This window comes from Carlito syrichta, unplaced genomic scaffold, assembly GCF_000164805.1.
Source record: "Carlito syrichta isolate Samal-C Ts95f unplaced genomic scaffold, Tarsius_syrichta-2.0.1 Scaffold314525, whole genome shotgun sequence".
Classification (NCBI taxonomy): Eukaryota; Metazoa; Chordata; class Mammalia; order Primates; family Tarsiidae; genus Carlito; species Carlito syrichta.
Genome location: NW_007258621.1, coordinates 994,048 through 1,015,699, shown reverse-complemented (window position 1 = coordinate 1,015,699; position 21,652 = coordinate 994,048). Strand labels below are relative to the sequence as shown.

General features: G+C 43.9%; 1 protein-coding gene across 1 annotated transcript in view; it reads right to left on the bottom strand.

The window, feature by feature from the left end:
* Positions 1 to 21,652, bottom strand: part of KSR2 (kinase suppressor of ras 2) — a 445,700-nt gene that overhangs the window by 59,033 nt on the left and 365,015 nt on the right. Inside the window, exons 10-12 of the mRNA XM_008071604.2 lie at positions 9,668 to 9,836; positions 1,674 to 1,715; positions 915 to 987 (exon numbers count right to left, since the gene is read on the bottom strand). Coding sequence (XP_008069795.2) covers positions 915 to 987; positions 1,674 to 1,715; positions 9,668 to 9,836 — 284 coding nt within the window. The remainder of the gene's footprint in view (positions 1 to 914; positions 988 to 1,673; positions 1,716 to 9,667; positions 9,837 to 21,652) is intronic.

The following is a 21,652-nucleotide window of genomic DNA, read 5'->3' as shown; positions in this document are numbered from 1 at the left end:
AGGCATGGTGGTGCCTGCTTGTAGTCCCAGCTACTCAGGAGGCTGAGGTGGAAGGATCGCCTGAGCCCAGGAGGCCAAGGCTCTGGTGAGCTGTGATTATGCCACTATACTCCAGCCTGTGTGACAGAGCACGACCCAGACTAAAAAAAAAAGTTATAACCACGGGGGGGATTATGAATGGTCATTTTTCCTTCCTTTTTTTCTTATAGAATAGTCAAAATTTTCCAAAATTAGCTCATATTTTTATAATGGTATAAATCAGAGCTCAGCAAAATTTTCCAGCATTGGGTCAGAAAGTCAGTACTTTCAGCTTTGCAGGTTATACTGTTTTTGTTCCAACTACTCGACTCTGCTGCTATACTGAGAAAACAACCACTGATAGTACATTGTAAAGAAATGAGCATGGCTGTGTTCCAATAAAACTTTATATAAAGCAAACAGCAGGCTGGATTTGCCCCATGCACCATAGCTTGCTGATCCCTGCTATAAATCTAAATTGGACTCTGTAAAAGGGGGACAGTGACATGGAATAGCTGTCCTTTCACTGAACTCTAGCTATTTCCTGAGGAAAGCTGTCTTTGTAACCATAGAGGGGGGTCTACGAGTCCTCAGGAAATGGTCTGGCCCCTGGGAATCACACTTGATGGGAAGAGACAGAGGCACAAAGCAGAGCTGGCTCATGGTGGCCAGTGTTGCCCCACTTGGCACCGGTCTCTCACCTGGGCTGTCACACTCCTTCTCTTTGCCTAAGTTTTATCCAAGTCTCTCTGGATCCCCTGTACTTCTCCCTCTGTCCCTACCCCTCATCCCATCAATTCCAAGAAGAGGAAGGAAGAAGGCAGGGAACCTGAGTGGACTGCAGGGCCAGGGCTTGGAAGCTCAGGGCAGAGGAAGGAGGCCTTGCTTCCACTTACATTGGATTCGAGGTCACCGGATGCAGGATGACCTGGGGTGCCCGGGTTGGCGTCTCTGGCACCGGTACCACATCTGAGAGCCAGAGATGGGATAGTCAGAAACCAAATGCGCAGTCGACAACCACCCCCTACGGCCTGATTCCTGGGAGAATGAGGATCTCTGGGAGAATTATGTCTCCCTAATTCCTGAGAAACATGGCAGCTAGTATAGCTAGTAGCTTTTCACCAGATCATGGGTCCCTGGGGTCAGCCAGTCCCCCTTCTCCCTTCCTACCTGGGCTTACCTGCTCAGCTACACCAATGTCAATGTCCTAGATGATTTCCTGAACAAAATTCCCCACTGTTGACTAGGGGGCTGCCCGAACCCCCAGGCGTCTAGCCTGGAACAACCCATTGGTCATCTTTGAATCCTCTACTTCCTGAGTTCCCTTTGGGATGAAAAGGCCACATGGCTGCACATCTTCTCAGTGCTCAGCTCAAGCTCCTCTGACCATCTCGCCCCTGGCACTAGGCTCTGGACTCCCTCACTCTTGCCCACCCTTCAGTGGTACCCCACCCTCCCAGGCCTTTCCATTGCACCTTGGGACCACTCCCCTTCCCTAAGTCCACGTTCAGCCACGATCCTGGGGTGTGGTGATTTCACCCCCCCACACTTTGATCTTATCCACCCCCACAACATTCACCTCCCTTCATCCCAGGAATCCCACAACTTGCAGGGTTTGCTCAGAGGGGTCTGTTCCCAGCTCACACGCGACTCACCTGGGAAGATGAACTGCTGCTTGTATTTGTAGTAGTGGGATGCTTGCAAAAGAAAGAAAACATCACAGTGAGTACTATCCAGCAGATGTCCCTTCAGGGACCAAGCTGCACAGACTCCCATGGCTACCACTCAGTCATTCTCTGCCCACCCCCGGAAGTTTTAATACTTCTGCAGATACCCTGAATTACAAGGGACTGAGTACACACGTACAAAAACCAGAACTCCGAACACCACAGCCAACCCTCCTGTTTGACACCCACGCTCCCTAAAATCAGACCACTCCAACTCCGAGAGTCATCCTGAGTACAATACCATTTTGGTTAAATGCATAATTACACACATTCAGAAAAAGTCTATAAAGCCATAATCTAAAAATATTAATTTTTTCCCTTTTGGCAGTGATTCCAGTGGCTTTAAAAAAAATCCTTTATGCTCTGCCTGTGTTTTCTAAATCTTCTGCATTGAGCATTGTATTCATTTCTTTTTTTGTGGCTGTAACAAATTACTACTAACTGAATGGCTTGAAACAACACAAATGTATCCCGCTACCAATCTGGAGGACAAAGGTCTGAAATAAGTATCAAAGGATTAAAATCAAGGTGTTGGAGGGGCTCCTTCCTTCCGGGGGCTCCAGGAAAATACATTCCTCATCTTTTCTAGTTATTTGAGGCTGCATGAATTTCTTGACTTGTAGCCCCATCTTGGCTTCTTTTGAACCATCTCCCTCTTCTGCCTTTGACCTGCTTGCCCCTCCCCCCCTTATGATTACATCTAGGGCCCTCCTGGATAACCCAGGATAATCTCTCCAGATCTGTAACTTACATCATATCTGCAAAGTTACTATTGTCATTAGTCTATTCACAGATTCCAGGATTAGGATATGGACACCCTTTGGAGAGGGGGGTATTATTCTGTCTACCACAAGCAGGAATTAACTTCTGTATTTAAGAAAAAATTATATAAAAGAAATTTCCTGGACTTCGTTGTTGTTTCTCTGACAATTCCTTTTACTTCTAGTCTACACATCTGAGGCCAGAGGTTTCAGACATGTCAAAGCACTAACTAACATCAGTACTTACTTCATTGGGGTACAGTGCCTAGAATAGGGGTTACAAGGGGTCTTGGGGGTGGGAGACAAGTCACACAGAGCTTCGTGTCTGCAAGTAAATGAAGTAGGCAAGGATGTGGTCAGATATGAGTCTGAATTGGTAAATCCACTTTCAGGAAGATTTTGATGACATTCAGGGACACGCTACCACTGGAGTTGGCTTGCTAAATATTAATGCGGTAATTCAGAGCCTAGACTCTAGAAAATGATCCTGTAGGGTCAAAGTTTTGCTCTGCCTTTAGCTACTTGTAAAAGCAGAAGCAGGTTTCTCCAATTCTCAGTATCCACGTGTGTCCTAAATGGAGATAGTAAAAGTCCCTTCCTCAAAGGACTGGGATCATCACTACGTGAGATAAGAGTAGAAACAGGGAGTTGGTGGCTGAAGTGGTGGCTCACACCTGTAATCCCAGCATTTTAGGAGACCAAGGTGGGAGGTTAGCTTGAGCCCAGGAGTTTGAGAACAGCCTACGCAACATAGGAAGACCTTATCCCTACGGAAAAAAAAAAAAAAAAAGCCAGGCAAGGTGGTGCATGCTTGTAATCCCAGCTAGTCAGGAGGTTGAGGTGGAAGGATCGCTTGAGCCCAAGAGGTCAAGGCTGTAGTGAGCTGTGATCATGCCATGCACTCCAGCCTGGGAGACAGCATGAGAACTTGACTCAAAAAATAAAATAAAGAGTGTATACAGGGGTCTAAGCATTAGCTGTAATGAATAAATTAACTTCTTCCTAGGTTCTCTTAACAAAATGACAAGAATGATATATAATTAAGAGCCAATTGGATAGTTTTAAAAGCTAGAGCATTTGCTCTGGGGAAGCAGATGGAACACTCTCCCTAAGGTTGGAATTGAATTATAAACTCCTTCAAGACAGACAGCAAGTCTTACTATCTCAGGTTTCCAACTGCTTGTTTTGTGCTTTGCACCAGTGGGTGTGCAACACACATTTGTTGAATTAATCAACTCTCTTTTATCATAGCTAGAACAGCAGAAACCATGGGCTTAGTTCAGTTTCAGATGATCTCAAATAGTTGGAGTACAGATAGATGCATTTTTGATTCTGGAAAATGGGATGTTCAAGACAGGAAGCCATGTGTTAAAGGTCACAGAGTAAAGCTTTAAAAGAAAAGCAACCTCCATGACTTCAGAACAGGCTGGAGTGCATTGGTGTGATTATACCTCACTACGGCCTTGAACTCCCAGACTCAAGTGATCCTCCTGCCTCAGCCTCCAAGTAGCTGGGATTACAGGCCCATGCCACCAAGCTTGGCTAATTTTTCTATTTTTTGTAGAGACAGGGTCTTGCTTTGTTGCCCAGGCTGGTCTTGAACTCCTGGGCTCAAGAAATCCTCCTGCCTCAGCCTCCCAAAGTGCTGGGATTACAGGTGTGAACCACCATGCCCCTCAGGGACCTTTTTTCTGTTAGCCGACCTAGGTTTTCATTGCATGAAGCCATTTTATTAGTCAACAAGGAGCTGAAACTTTCAAAGAGAAACACTACCCTGAGGTTCTCAAGAGGCTTAGCTGATCTCTCCTGGGCTTAGACTGTGATGGAGGATTCAGTGTCTGCAGCAAAGGTTAACTGGCAGTTACGTTCTCTCATAAAGGAGGGGCTGGGCGACGGACGGCAAAAGGAGAAGGGACAGGTGTCAGGCAATGGGACACCGGCAAATGCCACCACGCCCAGAGCCTACACCCTCCTCCCTCCTCCCCATGCCACAGAACAGCTCGTTCCTGATGACGGAAAGGGAGGCACGTGCCCAGAAGAGAAGGAAAGACGTTGCTGGGGGCAAGTTCTTCCTGCTGCTGATGGACACCACCAGCAAGAAGTGGCTCCACAGAACAGCTGATGGCCCGCGTGGGCTATGAGAGGCTTCCCGGCATCCAAGAGGGCTCAGTCTTGGGATGCTGCAGATGAGGTGAGAGACAGGCAGGCCACTTTGGGGGCGCTTCCCCTCTGGAGACCCCACGCCTACCCCGAGGCCTTCCAGAGAGCACCCAGGTGGTCTCTAGAAGGAAGAAGGACCACGTGATCCAGTGTGTAAAGCTGCCAGTTGCGTCCCAAGGAGTCTTAAATCGAAGCTCCTGCCAGGCCTCAACCCTGCAGCTCCAAGTCCCACTCGGTGCCACTGTCCCTTGTTTGAGGCACTCGGGGGTGCCACCGGGACATTCTTTCATCTCCTTCCGGTGGCAGGGCCTGTGGCCTACCCCACCCCCCACCTCCATCTCTGACCTTCCAACCTAAGTTCATTCCACATTTGCGTTTTCACTGAGCAAGCGTTCTTTTCCACCACAGACCTTAACACAGCTTACAGTGCTACTTACACGTGTGTGTGTTCTTGCTCAACCCCTGTCTCCCACTAAGCTACAAACTCCTTGAGATCTTGGACTTCTGACCTCTAGAACTATAAGGGAATAAGTCTGTGTTATTTTAAGGCATGAAGCATGTGGTCACTTGTCATAGTGGCAACAAGAAACAAATATAGAGGCCACGTCTGGATTGGTCACTGCTCTTAACCTACTGCCTAGTACAGTAGCTGGTACGCAGCAAATGATCCATAAATACCTGTTAGCAAAATGAATGGATGGATGCCGTTTGAGGGCCAAGAAGACTATTTGAAGAGAAGAAACTGCAGCTCCAGGCAGTGCATGAACTTCAGGTCATTCACTCATTCAACAAATATTCAATGAGTGCCTTTAGCAGAGGGCAACGTGTTGGGCTTTGGGTGTGGGGTGGGAATGAAGGAGACATGTTTCCTAGTAGACACTAAACAAGCGAGTGGACAAACCGGATCATGACACAGAGTGACGGATAGAAAAGAGGGACTCAGAGTGGTGGGGAGGGAGAGGGGGGTGTTCTGGAAGAGAGGAGACATGCTCAGGAGCCCAGCTGACCAGCCCAAGTGAGACCTCAGAAATCCTGCAATCTCCACCAAAGCCAGATTCTGCCCCCTTTGTTCTCCCTTTGAGCTGTCAGAATTGGCCGTTTCCTGCAGTGGAGTGAGTGTGTACATACCGGCGTGCGCGCACGTGCGTGTGTGTATGCGTGTGCGTACGTGCGTGCGTGTGTGTGTGTGTGTGTGTGTGTGTGTGTGTGTGTTGAGATGGCTCTAGGTGGCTCCAAAGAAAGAAGCTATTTCATCACTCCAGTCTTAGAAACCCTCAAAACAATCCTTTCAAATCCTTGGTGGACAGCAGCACATCCACTCTGAAATGTTAGCCCCATTTAACTGATGAGAAACTGAGACCTAAACAGAGTCAGTGCCCTTCTCAAAGTCACACAGCTAAGAAGGAGGAAAGCCAGGTTCCAAACCCACATCTGTCTGTCCACACAGTACTCTGGACTCCACCCTATGCTGGGCCGTGTCCAACATGGCGCAAGGACCCATGGGAGGCTAGAGAACAGGAAGTTCACTCAATCGGCAGTGCACAGTCACAAATACCACTGAGCTAGCACCTGCCACCCTTGGTTTTCTAACTAACAACCCTTTTTTCATGTGTCCTGAGGTTAGCGGGTGAGCCAAAAGGCATTAACCTCCGAGCCCCTTTTGGACAAGAATGTTCTAGATGAATCAATGCCAGGGACATTATTATGCCTAGGCATTAGCTTAAATAGCCTTCAGAAAACTCAACATCTGGCAGGGAGCCTTAGCCAAAGCTTTCGTTTCCATCGACAGAGGCTCTCAACAGAGAGTGTGTGACAGCTGGCTGGGTCCTTGCATGAGCAGGACAGGTACGCATAACCCTGGGGGAATTTTGCTAAAATCATCTACAAAAGACAAAAGATCTGACTGCACTTCCACAAGGTCCTATATTGTTTTCCATTGCATTTTATTATTTTTCTTCTTTTTTTTTTGAGTTTGGGATCTCATTCTGTCACCCAGGCTGGAGTGCAGGGGCATGATCACTGCTCACCACAGCCTTGACCTCCTGGGCTCAGGTGATCTTTCTGCCTCAGCCTCCTGAGTAGCTGGGACTATAGGCATGCACCACCATGCCTGGTTGATTTTTAAAATTGTATTCAATTCTAAAACCAATGCATATACCTCATTAAACATATTATAGATGTGCATGAGAAAAAAGCCCTCTCCTCAGAAGCAGTCACCATAAAGTTCTTAGACTTTTTGCGTACAAACATATATATATATACATACATACATAAATATAAACATTTTACAGTAAATATATGGTTATCATACCGATTACTTTGCAAATCATTTTTCCACTTAAAGTACATTATGGGTATCTTTCCATGTCAGGAAATCTACAGAGTTCTACATTCTTTCTGAGGGTGGCAGAATATTTGGTCACAGAGATATATTCGTGTATTCAACCCTTCTCTTCCTGATGGGCATTTGGGCTGATTTGTGTTTTTCACTGTTGCAATGAAGTCCTTACACACAGATCCACTGTATATAAGAAACACTCTTATATACAGTGTGTTTCTATATATATAAATTCCTACGAAGTGACACTGTAGTTCAAAGGAATACATGCTTAAAACTTTAACAGACAATGCCAAACTGCTTTCCCAGAAAGCTGAGTTTGATTCATATACCCATTGCCAAGGGACCTGGGGATTGCCCCTGTCTTTGCATAATTATGTCTAGGTCTATTAATTAGCAGCAATAATGAGAAACACTAACAAATATAGCCACAGTAATTTGTTATTATAATGCAAGTTGTTCACATTTGTTGAGATCCTCAAAGAGCCCGCCACTCTGCCAAGCTTTGTACATGTACTGTGAAGTTTAGTCCATCAAGGGTTCTATGATGTGGGTACTATTATTATCTCCATTTTATAGCTGAGAAAATGGAGGCCCAGAGAAGTAAGTCACCTGCCCAACATCCTGTAGGTGTGAAGTGGCAAAGCTGGGATTTGAACCCAAGCAGCCTGGCTCCAGAGCCCTTGCTCTTAACTGGGTGCTAAAGTGCCTTCCCCCAAAGGACCCCTTAAGCCCAGTCCCCAGAGACAGCCAGGAGCTTGTCACAACATGTCATGGAGCACGGGCAGGTCAGGTGGCAAGTTAGCACAGCAAATTGGCAAGAAGCCCTTCCTGGGGACTCTGACCGAGGAAACGAAGAAGTTAAGGGACACAGTGACCATCTCCTGGCGAGGAGGCCTCCTCTCTGACGGGGTCAGCAGATTTTTCTAGGGATCAAAAGGGCTGTGGTACTTTTGGACATGGCTCTCCCTTAAAGGGGCTCTGATTCTGACCCCTGATTCATAAACAAGCAACAAACCATTTCAGGGGAAATATCCCCAAAGTTAGTGTCTCCAGAGGATGGAACAACTATAGGAAAGTATCCAGGCCCACTTCCTCCCAAGTTTGGGTGGGCGTGGGGTGTTAAAGGGTCTTTTATCCATTTACCTGCTTCCAGAGAGGCAGAAATGGGTTACACCCAAGATGGTGGGGGTCAGGAGTTCAGTCTGTGCAAATGCCAGGTGATGACTCGGTGGCACTATGATGATTCACTGCTGACTCACATTATGGTCCTAGGTGACTGTCAGGTGAGTGGCCCTCACACCAGGTGGATGTGAGGCTGCCCCAGACTTGAAATTTACAACAGTACAAAAAACCCAAAGTTGCAAGACTCCATAATACATCCCACGTCGCTATGGACATAGCCCAAATCAAAACAGTAAGGGAGGTGACATGGTTGGTTTGTCCTCATAAGATAGGTCCTTGCATCTAGGTGCTTCCTAGTTGTGTGTGTGTGGGGGGGGGCGGGCTCTGTCCATCTCTTGGCCATGGCTGGCTAAACTTGGGGGTTTGGCCTGTGGCCAAGGACCTTCGATGTTTTTCCCCCATGTGAAACTCATTGCTGACTCAGGAGGAAATCAACCCCTAGACCAGCACTGTTCAATGGAACTTTCTGCGATGATGGTAATGTTCTATGCCTGTGCTGTCCAACCAATATGGCAGCCACTAGACACATGTGGCTAGTGTAACTGAGGAATTACATTTTAAATTCTATTAATTTTAATTTATTGAAATTTAACTAGACACATGGGGCTAGTGGACACCATACTGAACAACACAGATGCAGACTCTGGTTCTGATTGACTGAGCCAGGATCACCAGCCTCCCTCTTGAAGCAGGGTCATAAATATGGCTGGGTTGGAAGCATGCTGGGGCCCCAGAAGAAGTGGGGAGGCTCTTAGATTGAGGAAAAATATCCCATTCTTAGGTTAAATGACGAAGGAGGCCAAGGAGCCAAAACATCTCCTAAGTGGTTTCTCTACCACCATCTCATAGTCCAGTGCATACTCCCTGGTCAACAGCCCAAGAGCTCTGGGATTTGGGAGCTGGAGGAACCTTCTAGATCATCTCATCCAACTATGTTCTATCAGAGGCGAGGTTTCCCAGCAGGAACAAGATAGACCAGACTGCTTGGCCAGACCCCTTTCCTGATCTCTGGGGAGACTCGAAACACAGCCCTGCTCAGGTGTGTGTCCCCTAAGATCCCCAGCACAAGATCCTGCTGCCCATCTTAACAGATGTAGCTCATCAGACAATTTTAACTTCCAGAGCAAATGGCTCCTTTCTGTGACTTGGACTGAAGTGAAGACCCTCGGGGGCTGCTTACCAAAAGACAGAGTCTCTAAGAGTTTCTGCAGCTCTCTTAGCCTCTCAGTTTCCTCATCTGTAAAATGAAGCTGATAATGCTTACCTGTGGCTACTCAAAAGATGAAATAAGGTAACCTAGGGCAACTGCCCAGCCTACGGTAAGGGTCCGTCCTCGTACCTCCTTGCCCCTCCCTGGTCATCAACCCATTGTCTTCAAGCACAGACTGGCCCCGTCACGGCTTGGGTATGAACCCACCCCTCCTAACCTCCGCCCCTCCGACGCTGCACATCCCAAGTCTCCCCAAGCATGGAGGTACCTGGCAAGTTGAAATTCTTCTGCTGCCGTGTGCACTGCGGGGAAGGGTGTAGGGGAGAAGGCGGCGTGGCGCTGGGAGGGAGGGGGGGTGCCGGCGAGGAGGGCGTGGAGGATGTCGTGGATGAGGGGTTGCTGCTTGAGTCTGGCTGGTAAGGGACAGGGATGTGGTCCTGCAGAAAGAAAACAGCGCCGGGGTCAGGGACAGACAGGGACGCAGAGACATAGAGAAAGAGTGAGCAGGGCAGTAAGAGGCTCCCATCCCAGTCTCCTCAGAGATTCTTACCCTTTCCCCCATCACCAGCTCCTTCCAAAGTCCCACCCACCACATCATCCCCACAGGGTTGCATCCTGCTTTGGGAGGAACAGTTTCTGGAGTCAACTTCCTGCCCCCTGCTTGGACCCCAGAGAGAAAGGTTGTATCACATAATGAAAACCACAGAGGTGACAGCCACACGCCCTGTGCCTCTTTGATTCTGGAAAATTCCACACCGAGGAAACCAGAATACTTCTCCCATCCTGACACCTCTCTTCCCGGGTGTTTATTAAAGAATCAACACCCCGACAGCTCCAGAGAGAGAGTGAGGGCGAGCCTTTAGTATCCTTGCTTGGGCCTTGGCTGGAAGCAGTACTGCTCCTCCTCATCCCCTGGATCAGCTCGAAAACAAGGATGAAAGTGGAATTCATGTGTGCATCCTCAGAACAGCCTTGGCGAGTGGACTTATGAGCAGTGGCAGGGTTGAATAGTGTCCCCGCAAAGACAAGCCCACCTGGGAGCTTAGAATTTGATGTTGTTTGCTATAAGGGTCTTTGCATATGTCATTAAAGTAAGACTATCCAGATGAGACCAACCAGTTTAGGACGGGCCCTAAATACAATGATGAATGTCCTTATAAGAGTCAGGAAAGGACAGACACACAGAAAGGAGAGCTACATGAAGATGGAGGTGGAGACTGGAGCGAGACAGCCACGAGGCAGGAATGCCAGAGCCACCAGAAGCTGGAAGAAAGGCAAGGGATAGTTTCTCCTTCGGGGGGTCCAGAAGGCAATCCTGCCGGCATCTTGACGTTGGATTTCTGGCTTCCACATTGTGTGAGAATACCTTTCTGTTGTTTCAGACATACAACTTGCGGCCAATCCATACTGAGATCTCTTCATTCTTTTTCTTTTCTTTTCTTTTCTTTTTTTTTGGGGGGGTCAGGGTCTCACTCTGTCACCCAAGCTAGAATGCAGCTCACTGGAGCTTCAACCTCCTGGGTTCAGGCGATTCTCCTGCCTCAGCCTCCTGAGTAGCTGGGACTATAGGCATGTGCCACCATGCCCAGCTAATTTTTTGATGTTTTGTAGAGACAAGGTCTCACCATGCTGCCTAGGCTGGCTCTCCATTATTTCTTATAACTACATGTCAATCTACAATGATCTCAAAATTAAAAGTTTAATTAGAAAAATTGCCATCATGAACATAATAGCTACCATTTACTGATGACAAAATGCCTCATCCCCATAATTCACTCCAGCCGCACCAGGAAATTAACACAAGCAGGATCCGGAGTCAGGCAAACCTGGGTTCAAATCTCATAGTCACCTCTTCTTCGTACATCGGAGGCAAAATGCTCAACCTCCCCATTCCTCAGTTCTGTCCACTATAAAATGGGAACAACAGTGGCATTCCGATGCATAGAACTATAGGTAGATTAAATGGCACAAAAGCATAGGAGGGAGGGAGGGAGGGAGAGCAACTTGCGTATTTGCAGGAATGTTCTCTTGAAAAGGGATAGATTGGAGCTGCCTATAGCTTGGAAGGCATTTCTCATCTCTGGGACATTTTGCTTTTACCAGATAGCCAGAGACAAGCAAAAGCAACGAATCTCCATGTCATATAAAGGGATTCCTGCCTCTCAAAACCAGCAGAGCTAAGGGTCCCCAGGGCACCTCCAAGTTTTTCACTCACAAGACAGTGGTCACTTGATCCACTATTACCCAGAGATTTATCCTTGGGGACTAAGGCAGAGCTAAGGGTCCCCAGGGTACCTCATCTGTTCACTCACAAGACAGTGGTCACCAGGTCCACCATTACTCACAGGTCCACCCTTGGGGACTGAGACAGAACTAATGATCCCCAGGATACCTCCATCTGTTCACTCACAGGACAGAGGTCAGTTGGTCCACCATTACTTAGAGGTCCACCTTTGGGTTGGCCCAGGTGTACAAGGAGGGTTTAGTGTGGTCACCAGGTGTACTTATCTGCCAAACTCCAAGAGTAGGTGGGACAAATACCTACCAGCATAGGAGGCCAAGGGCAGACAGGAGGGGAAGTGGACATTCTCCACCCAGATGCCCACTGGATGTCCAGCCTAGACAGCACATTTCACCTTCCTAGAGCCCACTCCACTCCTGCTAGGTCCACACCACCTCTGGGTCAGCACCTTGCCCTCTGTGAGCTCCAGCCTCTCCTGATCCTTAACATGGGCTAAGAACATCCACCTCGTAGGTTTGCTGTGAAATTTAAATGAGTTATGTATGTACCTACCCCCATCGTATGGAACTGAGGCACTTACTCTTCAGTGAATGGTAGCTATTATGTTATTGACAGCATTGTTTGCAATTAAACTTTTTCTCTTGGGTCACTGCAGATTCACATAAGAGAGGGGACCCAAAAAACACCAGAATTGTCTTTTGGAGGGTGGGCCCCATGTAGTACAGGCTTCCCCCGCCAGGTGAGTGTTCTAGGAACCCATCAGCCTCAGTGTGCCAGCTAGCATTATTGTGAGAGGCTGCGTTCAGCTTCAGTGAATTTTTTTTATGGAGCTGCTTTCAACGTTTTTGCCCATTTTGTGGTGGGTAATTTACGAGCACACCTGCCCACACCATGCTGAGTGTTCAACAGTTTTTTGACCAAATCTGGCACGACCTCAATGCCCTACCTTCCCTATTTACCCAATCTCGCCCCAAGCGACATTTTTGTTGTTGTTGTTCCTCTGGATGAAAAAAGTACTTAAATGGAAACATTTGACGATGTGGAAGAGGTGAAACAAAAAATGGCAGAAGCACTAAAAGTCATCAAAATGGACAAGTTCAAAAACTGTTTAGAGCAACGGAAAAGTGTCTCAATAGGGGTATTGCATCAAACGGAGAGTATTTTGAAGGTGGCTGAGTTTAAACATAAAGAATAAACACATAATTTTTTATAAATAAATTCTGGGTTTTTTGGGGTCCCCTTTGTATAGTTATAAGAAATAACACAAAGATCTCATTTATCTTTTACTCAGTTTTCTCCAATAATAACATCTTGTGAAACTATATCTATATCACAGCCCAGATACTGAATAGATAGTCAAAATGCAAAACATTGCCATCACTACAAAGACCTCTCAGGTTGCCCTAAAATATAAAATAGCTACACTCATTTCTCTTCTCTCTCATCATTACGCTCCTCCCATCTTTAACTTCTGACACTACTAGCCTATTCTTCATTTCTGTTCAGTGCACAAACCAAGTTTACTGGTTTACATGTGATTATTTATTTGTTTTATTTAATAGCTACATGTGATTATTTATTTGTTTTATTTGAGATAGGGTCACATGGAAGGGACTCTGTCTGGGTTAACTTTGCTGAATCTGTAGGGATAAAAAAAACCCAGCAATTTGAGAGTTTAAGTACCACTTGATTTTGATTATGCCAAGAGAGCATAGGTCAGACTCTACCTTGAAGGCCCGCCCCTGAGACTGGAAGAGAATTCACTAAAAAGTGATAGTCATTCTGTCACTGTGGTCAGGGTATTCTATGTGGTTTTTTTTTTTTTTTTAACATTTTTGTTCTGTCAGCATATGACTTTTGGCAATTAAAAAAAAAATAACAGAACTAAAGCTATCGAGGTGTTTTTTCCAATACCACAGAGGTTTCATATTGGCACTCATTTCAGAATTGAAACTCCCTTTTCTGTTTCTTTTTTACAGACAGGGTCTTGCTCCGTCACCCAGGCTGTAATGTAGTCATGTGATCATTACAGCCTCGACCTCCTGGGCTTAAGCCACCCACCTGCCTCAGCCTCCCCAGTAGTTGAGATTATAGGTGCCAGTCGCCGTGCCTGGCTCTCGTCTCCGTTTCTATAAGTTTGTCACTTCAATGTTATATAAATGGAATTATACAGTGTGTACCTTGCTGGATTGACTTTTTTTCACGCCAAATAGTTATCTGTAGAGTCATCTGAGTAGCTGCATGTATCAAGTTCATTCCTTTTCACTGCTGACTAGTGCTCTATGGTATGGATGCCCCACAGTTTGTTTAGCCATTCACCCACTGAAAGACATCTAAGTTGTTTTCTGGTTTTGGCTGCTGTGGATGAAACTGCTCTAAACATTTATGGGTAGGCTTTCTGTGAACTTATCTTTGTATTTCTCTGTGATAGGAGTGTTTTCTGGATAATATGGTAAAAGCATGGTTAGCTTCTAAAGAAAATAGAAAAACTGTTCTCCAGAATAGTTGTGCCATTTTACACCAGCAATCAGTGAGTGATTTTCTCTGTGTCCTAGCCAGTATCTGGTGTTGTCACTATGTTTTAATTTTAGTTAATCTGATAGTAATGCAGTGATATCTCATGGTGGCTTTAATTTGTGTTTCCTTAATGGCTAATCATATTGAATATCTTTTATGTGCTTACTTGCCATCTATATATCCTTCTCCATCTTGATTACTGTAGCTATATAATAAGTCTTAAAATTGGGTAGACTGATTCACAATTATTCTTTTTCAAAATTGTGTTTAATTATTCCAGTGCCTTTGCCTTTTCATATACTTTTTTAGAATAGTCTTGTCTAGATCTACAAAAAGAAACTTGCTGAGATCTTGGTAGAAACTGCATGAAGCCTGTATATCCATTTTGAGGAGGACTGATATCTTAACTATGTTGAATCTTTCAATCCATGAACATGGTATGTGTAGTTGTTTCCCAAGGCCGTTGTAACAAAGTAACTGCAAATTGAGTGACTTAAAACAATAGAAATGTATTTTCTCATAGTTCCAGAGGTAAGAAGTCCCAAATCAAGGTATTAGCAGAACCATGACTCAGGATCCTTTGGAGACTTTAGGTAGAATCCTTCCTTGCCTCCTCCGAGCCTCTGGAGGTGGCCAGCAATCCTTGGCACTACGAGTACAAGTTTCATTCTGAGAGAGCACTTGTAAGTTCAATTTGTCTTAAGTGCAACAGTTAGTTAGCCTAGGTCCCTAACTAATACAATTGGGTATATAGTACTGTATGTATTTAATGAGCTATACTGACACCTGGTGGAGATAAATAATACATAAAAAATGCAGGTGTACATCGTTAAAGCTCATAACTTGAAGACTTGTATGTAGGGGACTTACTATACCTGGCTTGCAGCTGTATCACTCCAAATCTCTGCTTTATTTGAACATGGTACTCTCCCTGTGTATCTCTGTTTCTCTTCTCCTCTTCTTATAAGGGCAAAAGTCATATTGGATTATGACCTCATCTGAATTTGATTATATCTGTGAGGACCCTATTGCCAAATAAGGTCACATTCACAGATCCTAGGGGTTAGGACTTCACCATATCTTTGTGGAGGATACAGTCCAATCTACAATAATACACAATAATATAGGTTCTTTAAATCTTTGTTTTCTTTCACCAGCATTTTGTAGTTTTTAGCATACAAGCTCTATAATGTTTTATTAATTATGCCAAACTATTTTTCATTTTGTTGAGCAATGGTATGTTTTAAATTTAGGTTTCCATATGTTAATTGCTAGTATATAGAAATATAATATCTGTATTGATCTTGTATCCTATGACCTAGCTGAATTCACTAATTAGCTCTAGGAAAGTTTTTTTTTTAAATATTCTTTGAGATTTTCTACATAGACAATTATGCCATTTGCAAATAAGGACAGTTTTAGTTCTCTCTTTCCAATCTGTATGCCTTTTGTTTCCTTTTTTTTGTTTTACTGCACTGGCCAGAGCTTCTAGGACTATGTGGAAGAGAAGTGTGACAGTTCCCCATCTTTGAGAAAAGTATTCAGTCCTTCATCACTATGTATATTAGCTGCATGATTTTTTTGTAAGATGCTGTTTATCAAGTTGAGGAATTTTTCTCTCTGTTTCTGTTTTTCTGATTGCTTTTGTCATGAATGGCTGTTGAATTTTATCAATTCAATCATGTGAATTTTTCATTTTTAGCTTGTTAATATGGTGGACTACATTAATTGACCTTCAAATACTGAACCAATTTTTCATTCCTGAAACAAACTCTACTTTCATATATTGCTGAATTCTATTTTCTAAATATTTTGTTAGGAATGATTGCATCCATATTCATGAGGAATATTAGTCTGTAGTTTTCTTTTTTTGTATTTTGGTTTGAGTTTCAGGGTAATATCAGCTATCTATGATGAATTGGGAAGTATATTCTTCTATTTCCTTAAAGAGATTGTGTAGAGTTGATGTTGCTTCTTCTTTAAACATTTGGTTGTGCTCTCAGTGAAACTACCTGGAGATTTCTTTTTTGGGGATTATGATAATTTTAAAATTATGAACTCAATTTCTTTAATGGTTATAGGGCCATTCAAAGTATATATTTCATGTTGTGTGAGTTGCAGCACTCTGTACTTTTCAAGAAATTGGTCTATTTCATCTAAGCCATAAAATGTGTATGTGTAGTATTGCTTGTAGTATTCTCTTATTATCCATTTGATGACTGCAGGGTCTGTAGTGATGCCACATTTTTTTTCTTTATAATGATCTGTGTTTTCTCTTTGCATTTGCCATAGGTGTGTCAATTTCATCTTTTCTTTATTTTATTTTTTCTGCCTTCCTACAAGTTAAACATTTTTTAGAGTTTCACTTTGACACCTCTATGGTATTTTTAGGTGTATCTCTTTGTGACAATTGTTAAATGGTTGCTCTGGGTAATACATATACATATATACAACATATATATCTTATTGAAGTCTATTGGTGTCAACATTTTACCATTTTGAGTGAAGTGTTATTTTATGTTCATTTATCCTCCTCTCTTAATAACTGTCTTAAAATTTTCCTGTATATGCATATAGAACATTAGACAGTGTTATAATTTTTGCTTCAACTCTCAAACATAATTTAGAAAATGTAAGAGAAATATGTAAACGTATTATTGCATCTACTTTTATTCTTTCCATTGTTTTCTTTCTTCTTGGTGTTTTAAGACTCCTTTTTAATTCTTTCCTTTCTGTTTAGAAAATACCCTTTAGTCATTCTTTTAGGATAGATCTGCTTGTGACAAATGTTCTTAGCTTTTCTTCATCCTACAATGTCTTGATTTCCTTTTCATTTTTAAAGGATATTTTCACTATATATAGAATTCTAAGTTGAAAACTTATCTTCCAACACTTGGAAAAACATTGTGCCAGTGTTTTCAGGTCTCTGGTACCTAATGAAAAGTATTTTAAATTTAACACTACCATAGGTGAAGTATTATTTCTTCCTTGATGCTTCAATATTTTTTTGTCTTTAGTTTTTAGGAGTTTGACATGATATGTCTTACCATGGATTTCTTTGGATTTCTTTTGTTAGAGGGTTTGCTCAGATTCTTAAACCTGTAGGTTTATGTCTTTTGCTCAATTTGGAATGTTTTTGACCATTATTTATTTAAAGACTTTTTCAGCCTTGACCTCTTTCTCCTCTCCTTCCAGGACTCCATTGATGCCAATGTTAGATCTTTTATTATAGTCCCAATGGTCTTTGATGTACTGCTCAGTCTATTTTCTCTCTGTTATCCAGACTGTGTAATTTCTGTTGTCCTATCTTCAAGTTCACATATTCCTTCCTTTGCCCCTTCCCATTCTGTCATGGAGCCCATCCAGTTGGTGTTTTAATTTTGGTTATTATGTTTACTAAGTGTATGTTCTAAACTTTTTATATGGTTCTTCTTTATATCTTTGATTCCTTAGTGAGACTTTCTATTAATATTTCCTTTTAGGGACTTCTTAAATTTTCATTTGTTTCCAGAATAGTTGCCTGTTGAAGTATCTTTATGATGAATGCTTTAAAATTGTTTTCAGATAATTCTGAAATCTCTGTCATCTCAGAGTTAGCTTCTGTTGACTGTCTTCTTTTTGCATTCAGTTTGAGATCTTCCTGGTTCTTGGTATGACAAGCAATTTTCAACTGAAGCCTGGACATTTGGATATTATATTATGAGACTCTAGATCTTATTTAAACCTCTTGCTTTAGCTGGCTTCCTGTGACATTGCTCTAGCAGGGAAAAGGGAGGTATTGTTTTGTTACTGCCAGGTAGGGATAGAAATCCAAGTTCCCTATTTGACCTCTGTTGGCCCCAAAATAGGGAGGGTTTCCTCATTATCGCTGGGTGGAGAGTGGGACTCCAGCTCTCCCACAGGCCTCCACTGATGCCACCCTTGGTAGGAGGGGTAGGAATGCCTCATTACTACTCCCCCCGTGGCCTCCACTGACACTAAGAAGCAAGGGGTGGACTTGTTAATGTTGGTGGTGATAGAAAGCCCTGACTCTCCACTAGGCTTCCTCTGACCCTACCTCAGTATGATGGGGAGGGGTGCTGCATCATTGCTGGGTAAGACGAGTGCTCATTGATACCAGAGGATGAAAGTCCCTACCCAGGCTTCTCTAACACCAGCCTGGCAAGGTGATCAAGATGCCAGGTTTCAGTCTGGCAAGAAGGAAAGTCCAGAGTTTCCACTTGGTCTTTGCTGTGGGTGGAGGTAGGGAAACAGATTTTTCCATGGTTTTTGGTTGGAGTAGAATGATTGCTGTGTAAAAGTTTTCTTGCTAAACTGTCCCTTTCCTGGGCCTTTGACTAGAGGGGCAGGTTTGGGGGGGGGCTCTTTTTGTCTTCACCAGTTGTCCCTTCCAGGTTGCCAGCTTCTTCACTTCCAAGTCTGGGATATATGAAGCCAAAAGAAGTCTCAGGGAATTCACCACTGTGCTGTTTCTCGGGTCCCTCACTAGTCTGCCTTCTTCTTGCCTTCTTTTGGAGTGTTCTTAAGTTTATTTTATATGAACTGTCCATTATTTTAGTTGTGCGGTTGACCCTTGAATGACACAGGTTTGAATTACACAGGCTCACTTATACACAGATTTTTCTCTCACTTCTGCCATCCTGACACAGCAAGATCAACCTCTCCTCTTCCCCCTCAGCCTACTGAACACGAAGATGATGAAGATTAAGACCATTACAATGATCCATTTCCACTTAATAAATAATAAATATATTTTCTCTTCCTTATGATTTTCTTAATAACATTTTCTTTACTCTCCCTTACTTTATTGTAAGAATAATAGAGCAGTAGAGAACAGTATAGAACAGTATATAATACTTATAACACACAAAATAAGTATTAGTAGTCTGTTTATGTTATTGGTAAGCCTTCCAGTCAATAGTAGACTATTCATAGTTAAGTTTTGGGGGCATCAAAAATTACATGTGGATTTTCAACTGTGCAGGGTCTCAGTACCCCTTTCCCCTGCATTGTTCAAGGATCACCTGTACTTTGTGGAAGGAATGAAGAAAAGTATATCTATCCCATCTTCCTGGAAGCAGGAGTCTTTTGCTAGTTTATTTAATCCTGGTAACAAACTTACAAGTCAGGTGTTATCTCTGTAGTTGAAGGAAGTAGGACTCTGAGAAATGGAGACTCAGCTGTGATTGTGTAGAGAGATAATGAATACCTTCTCCCCCGGACAGTTGGCATTCCCAAGCTATGGAATTGTCCCTGGAATAATGTGAATACGGGAATTTCCCCAATACGATCTCTGATCCATTGTGGGAGAGATAAATATGAGTCTCAATAGAAGGCAGTAGACACCTGACCACCTGGACGTAATCTTACTATTCCAGGCAAGGTCATACTCTGGTTCATTTCAGCCACTTGTGAGGCAAGACCACCTTGGAGGTATCTGATCCAGTTTGAGTAGAAAGACATCAGGAAGCTAGGCTTCTCATTCTCTCCTAATATATCTAAAGGCAATTGCATCTCCATGACAATGGGCACGTTAGTATAAGGAATAATATGCCAGTGACATGTGTCGTCAAGATTTACATGGTTGGGCCATGACACAGAGGGAAGCTCCCATCAGCCCAGTGGGGCACATGGGGTTTTTTCAAGGAAGTTAGGTGCTGATTATGTTATATGAGGAAATGAAAGTTAGGTATCTTTCCACCCTCGCAAGCCTTCTCTTTAAACTTCTACTTACAAACTGGCAAATGCCAAGAAGTTTTCATAGATGCCCTTGAAAAGATAGCTGTTGTCTAAGTTAAAAAAAAAAACACCCTAAAAGCTTGTGCTTTTACATGGTCTCTTCTCAGCTTATCTGTCTCATCCTCTAGACTAGGAGTTCTTGAGGATAGGAACTATACAATATTCATTAGTCCTTAGCAATGTGCCAGACACATGATGGCCCCTCAACAAACATGCACTGAATGAAGGAAAAAAGAAAAAAAAAATGAAGGGAGGAAAGGTTGTATGGATGGGGGAAGGAGAGAGAAAGGGAAGAGGAAGGTCTATTTCCTCTCACTGAACTGTGTCTTATTGATCTTGAAATCTGTAGAACTTAGTACACAAATAAAAACATGGGAGGTGGCTGATAAACGTTACATGAACGAATGAATCAACAAATCAATGGAAAGGAAGGATTGAGGGAGACAGGAGGGAGGGGCAAATTGTCTTTAAATATGAGTCTCAGTAGAAGGCAGTGGACACCTGACCACTGGATGTAATCTTACTATTCCAGGCAAGGTCATGCTCTGGTTCATTTTAGCCACTTGTGAAGCAAGACCACCTTGGAGGTATCTCTGATCCAGTTTGAGCAGAAAGACATCAGGAAGCTAGGCTTCTCATTCTATCTTAATATATCTAATTGTAGTTGCATTTAGTAGAGAGAAATCCTTGTCTCTACTTCCTTGGGGATAGATCCATTGACACATGTTTTTCACTTTCTCTGGCAGAATTGCTATAAGAAGAGGAGAAATTCTTTCTGCAGGTCAGATTCAGATCTGTGTCCCAGTCAGACCAGCAGTTGGTGGTTGTGTTCCATCAGAGGGAAACGTAAACTCTACTGGAAAATTCAGGGAAGGGATGGTGGCATAATTCCTCTTTCTGAATACAGATAAGAGTTGGAAACATTCCTCAGAGACCATCCAGTCCAACCCCTTCATTCTGTAGATGGGGACACTGAGACTCAGAGGAGAAGAGTGATTTGCTGGACTCACACAGAGCATTAGTGGCCAGGTCCCATCTCCCAGTCCAGAGGCAGAAACACAAAGTTGTGCCAGGTAATAAGAAACTCACATCTGACTCTGGAAATCAAATGGAATCAAGTTCATCTCCCAAGTTCCCACTTCATCCTGCTGAGCACTGACTTGGACATGGTGGTGATGGTCATTGCTCTCCCTGAACACTTTCCCCTTTTTTTGAGTTGGAGTCTCACTCTGTCACCCAGACTGGAGTGCAGTGGCCGCTCCCGGCCACCACAGCCTCGACCTGCTGGGCTCCGGCGATCCTTCCACCTCAGCTTTCCAAGTAGCTGGAATTACAGGCATGCACTACCACGCCCGGCTGATTTTTTGATTTATTGTAGAGATAAGGTCTCGCTGCCCAGGTGGGTCTTGAACCCGTAGGTTCAGGCAATCCACTCACCTCAGCCTCCCAAAGGCGTGGGATTACAGGCTGAGCCACTGAGCCCGGCTCTTGAACACTTTCTAAGGACACTGTCCTCGCCCTCTAAACCGACAGCCTTTGCCGAATAGACAGTCTTCCATAGTCCACTCCCAACACAGGGAGCATAATGGCAGCTGGTCAGTGACCTATGATATGGGATGAAATGATGCAATGGGCCAATAGGAAGAACAGCAGAGAGCATCAGGAGCAAAGGTGCAAGTGAAATGAGGTGCAGAGAGAACAGCAGAGCCACACAGGCCAGAAACAAAGAAACTGAAGGTTACAAGGAGTGGGAAC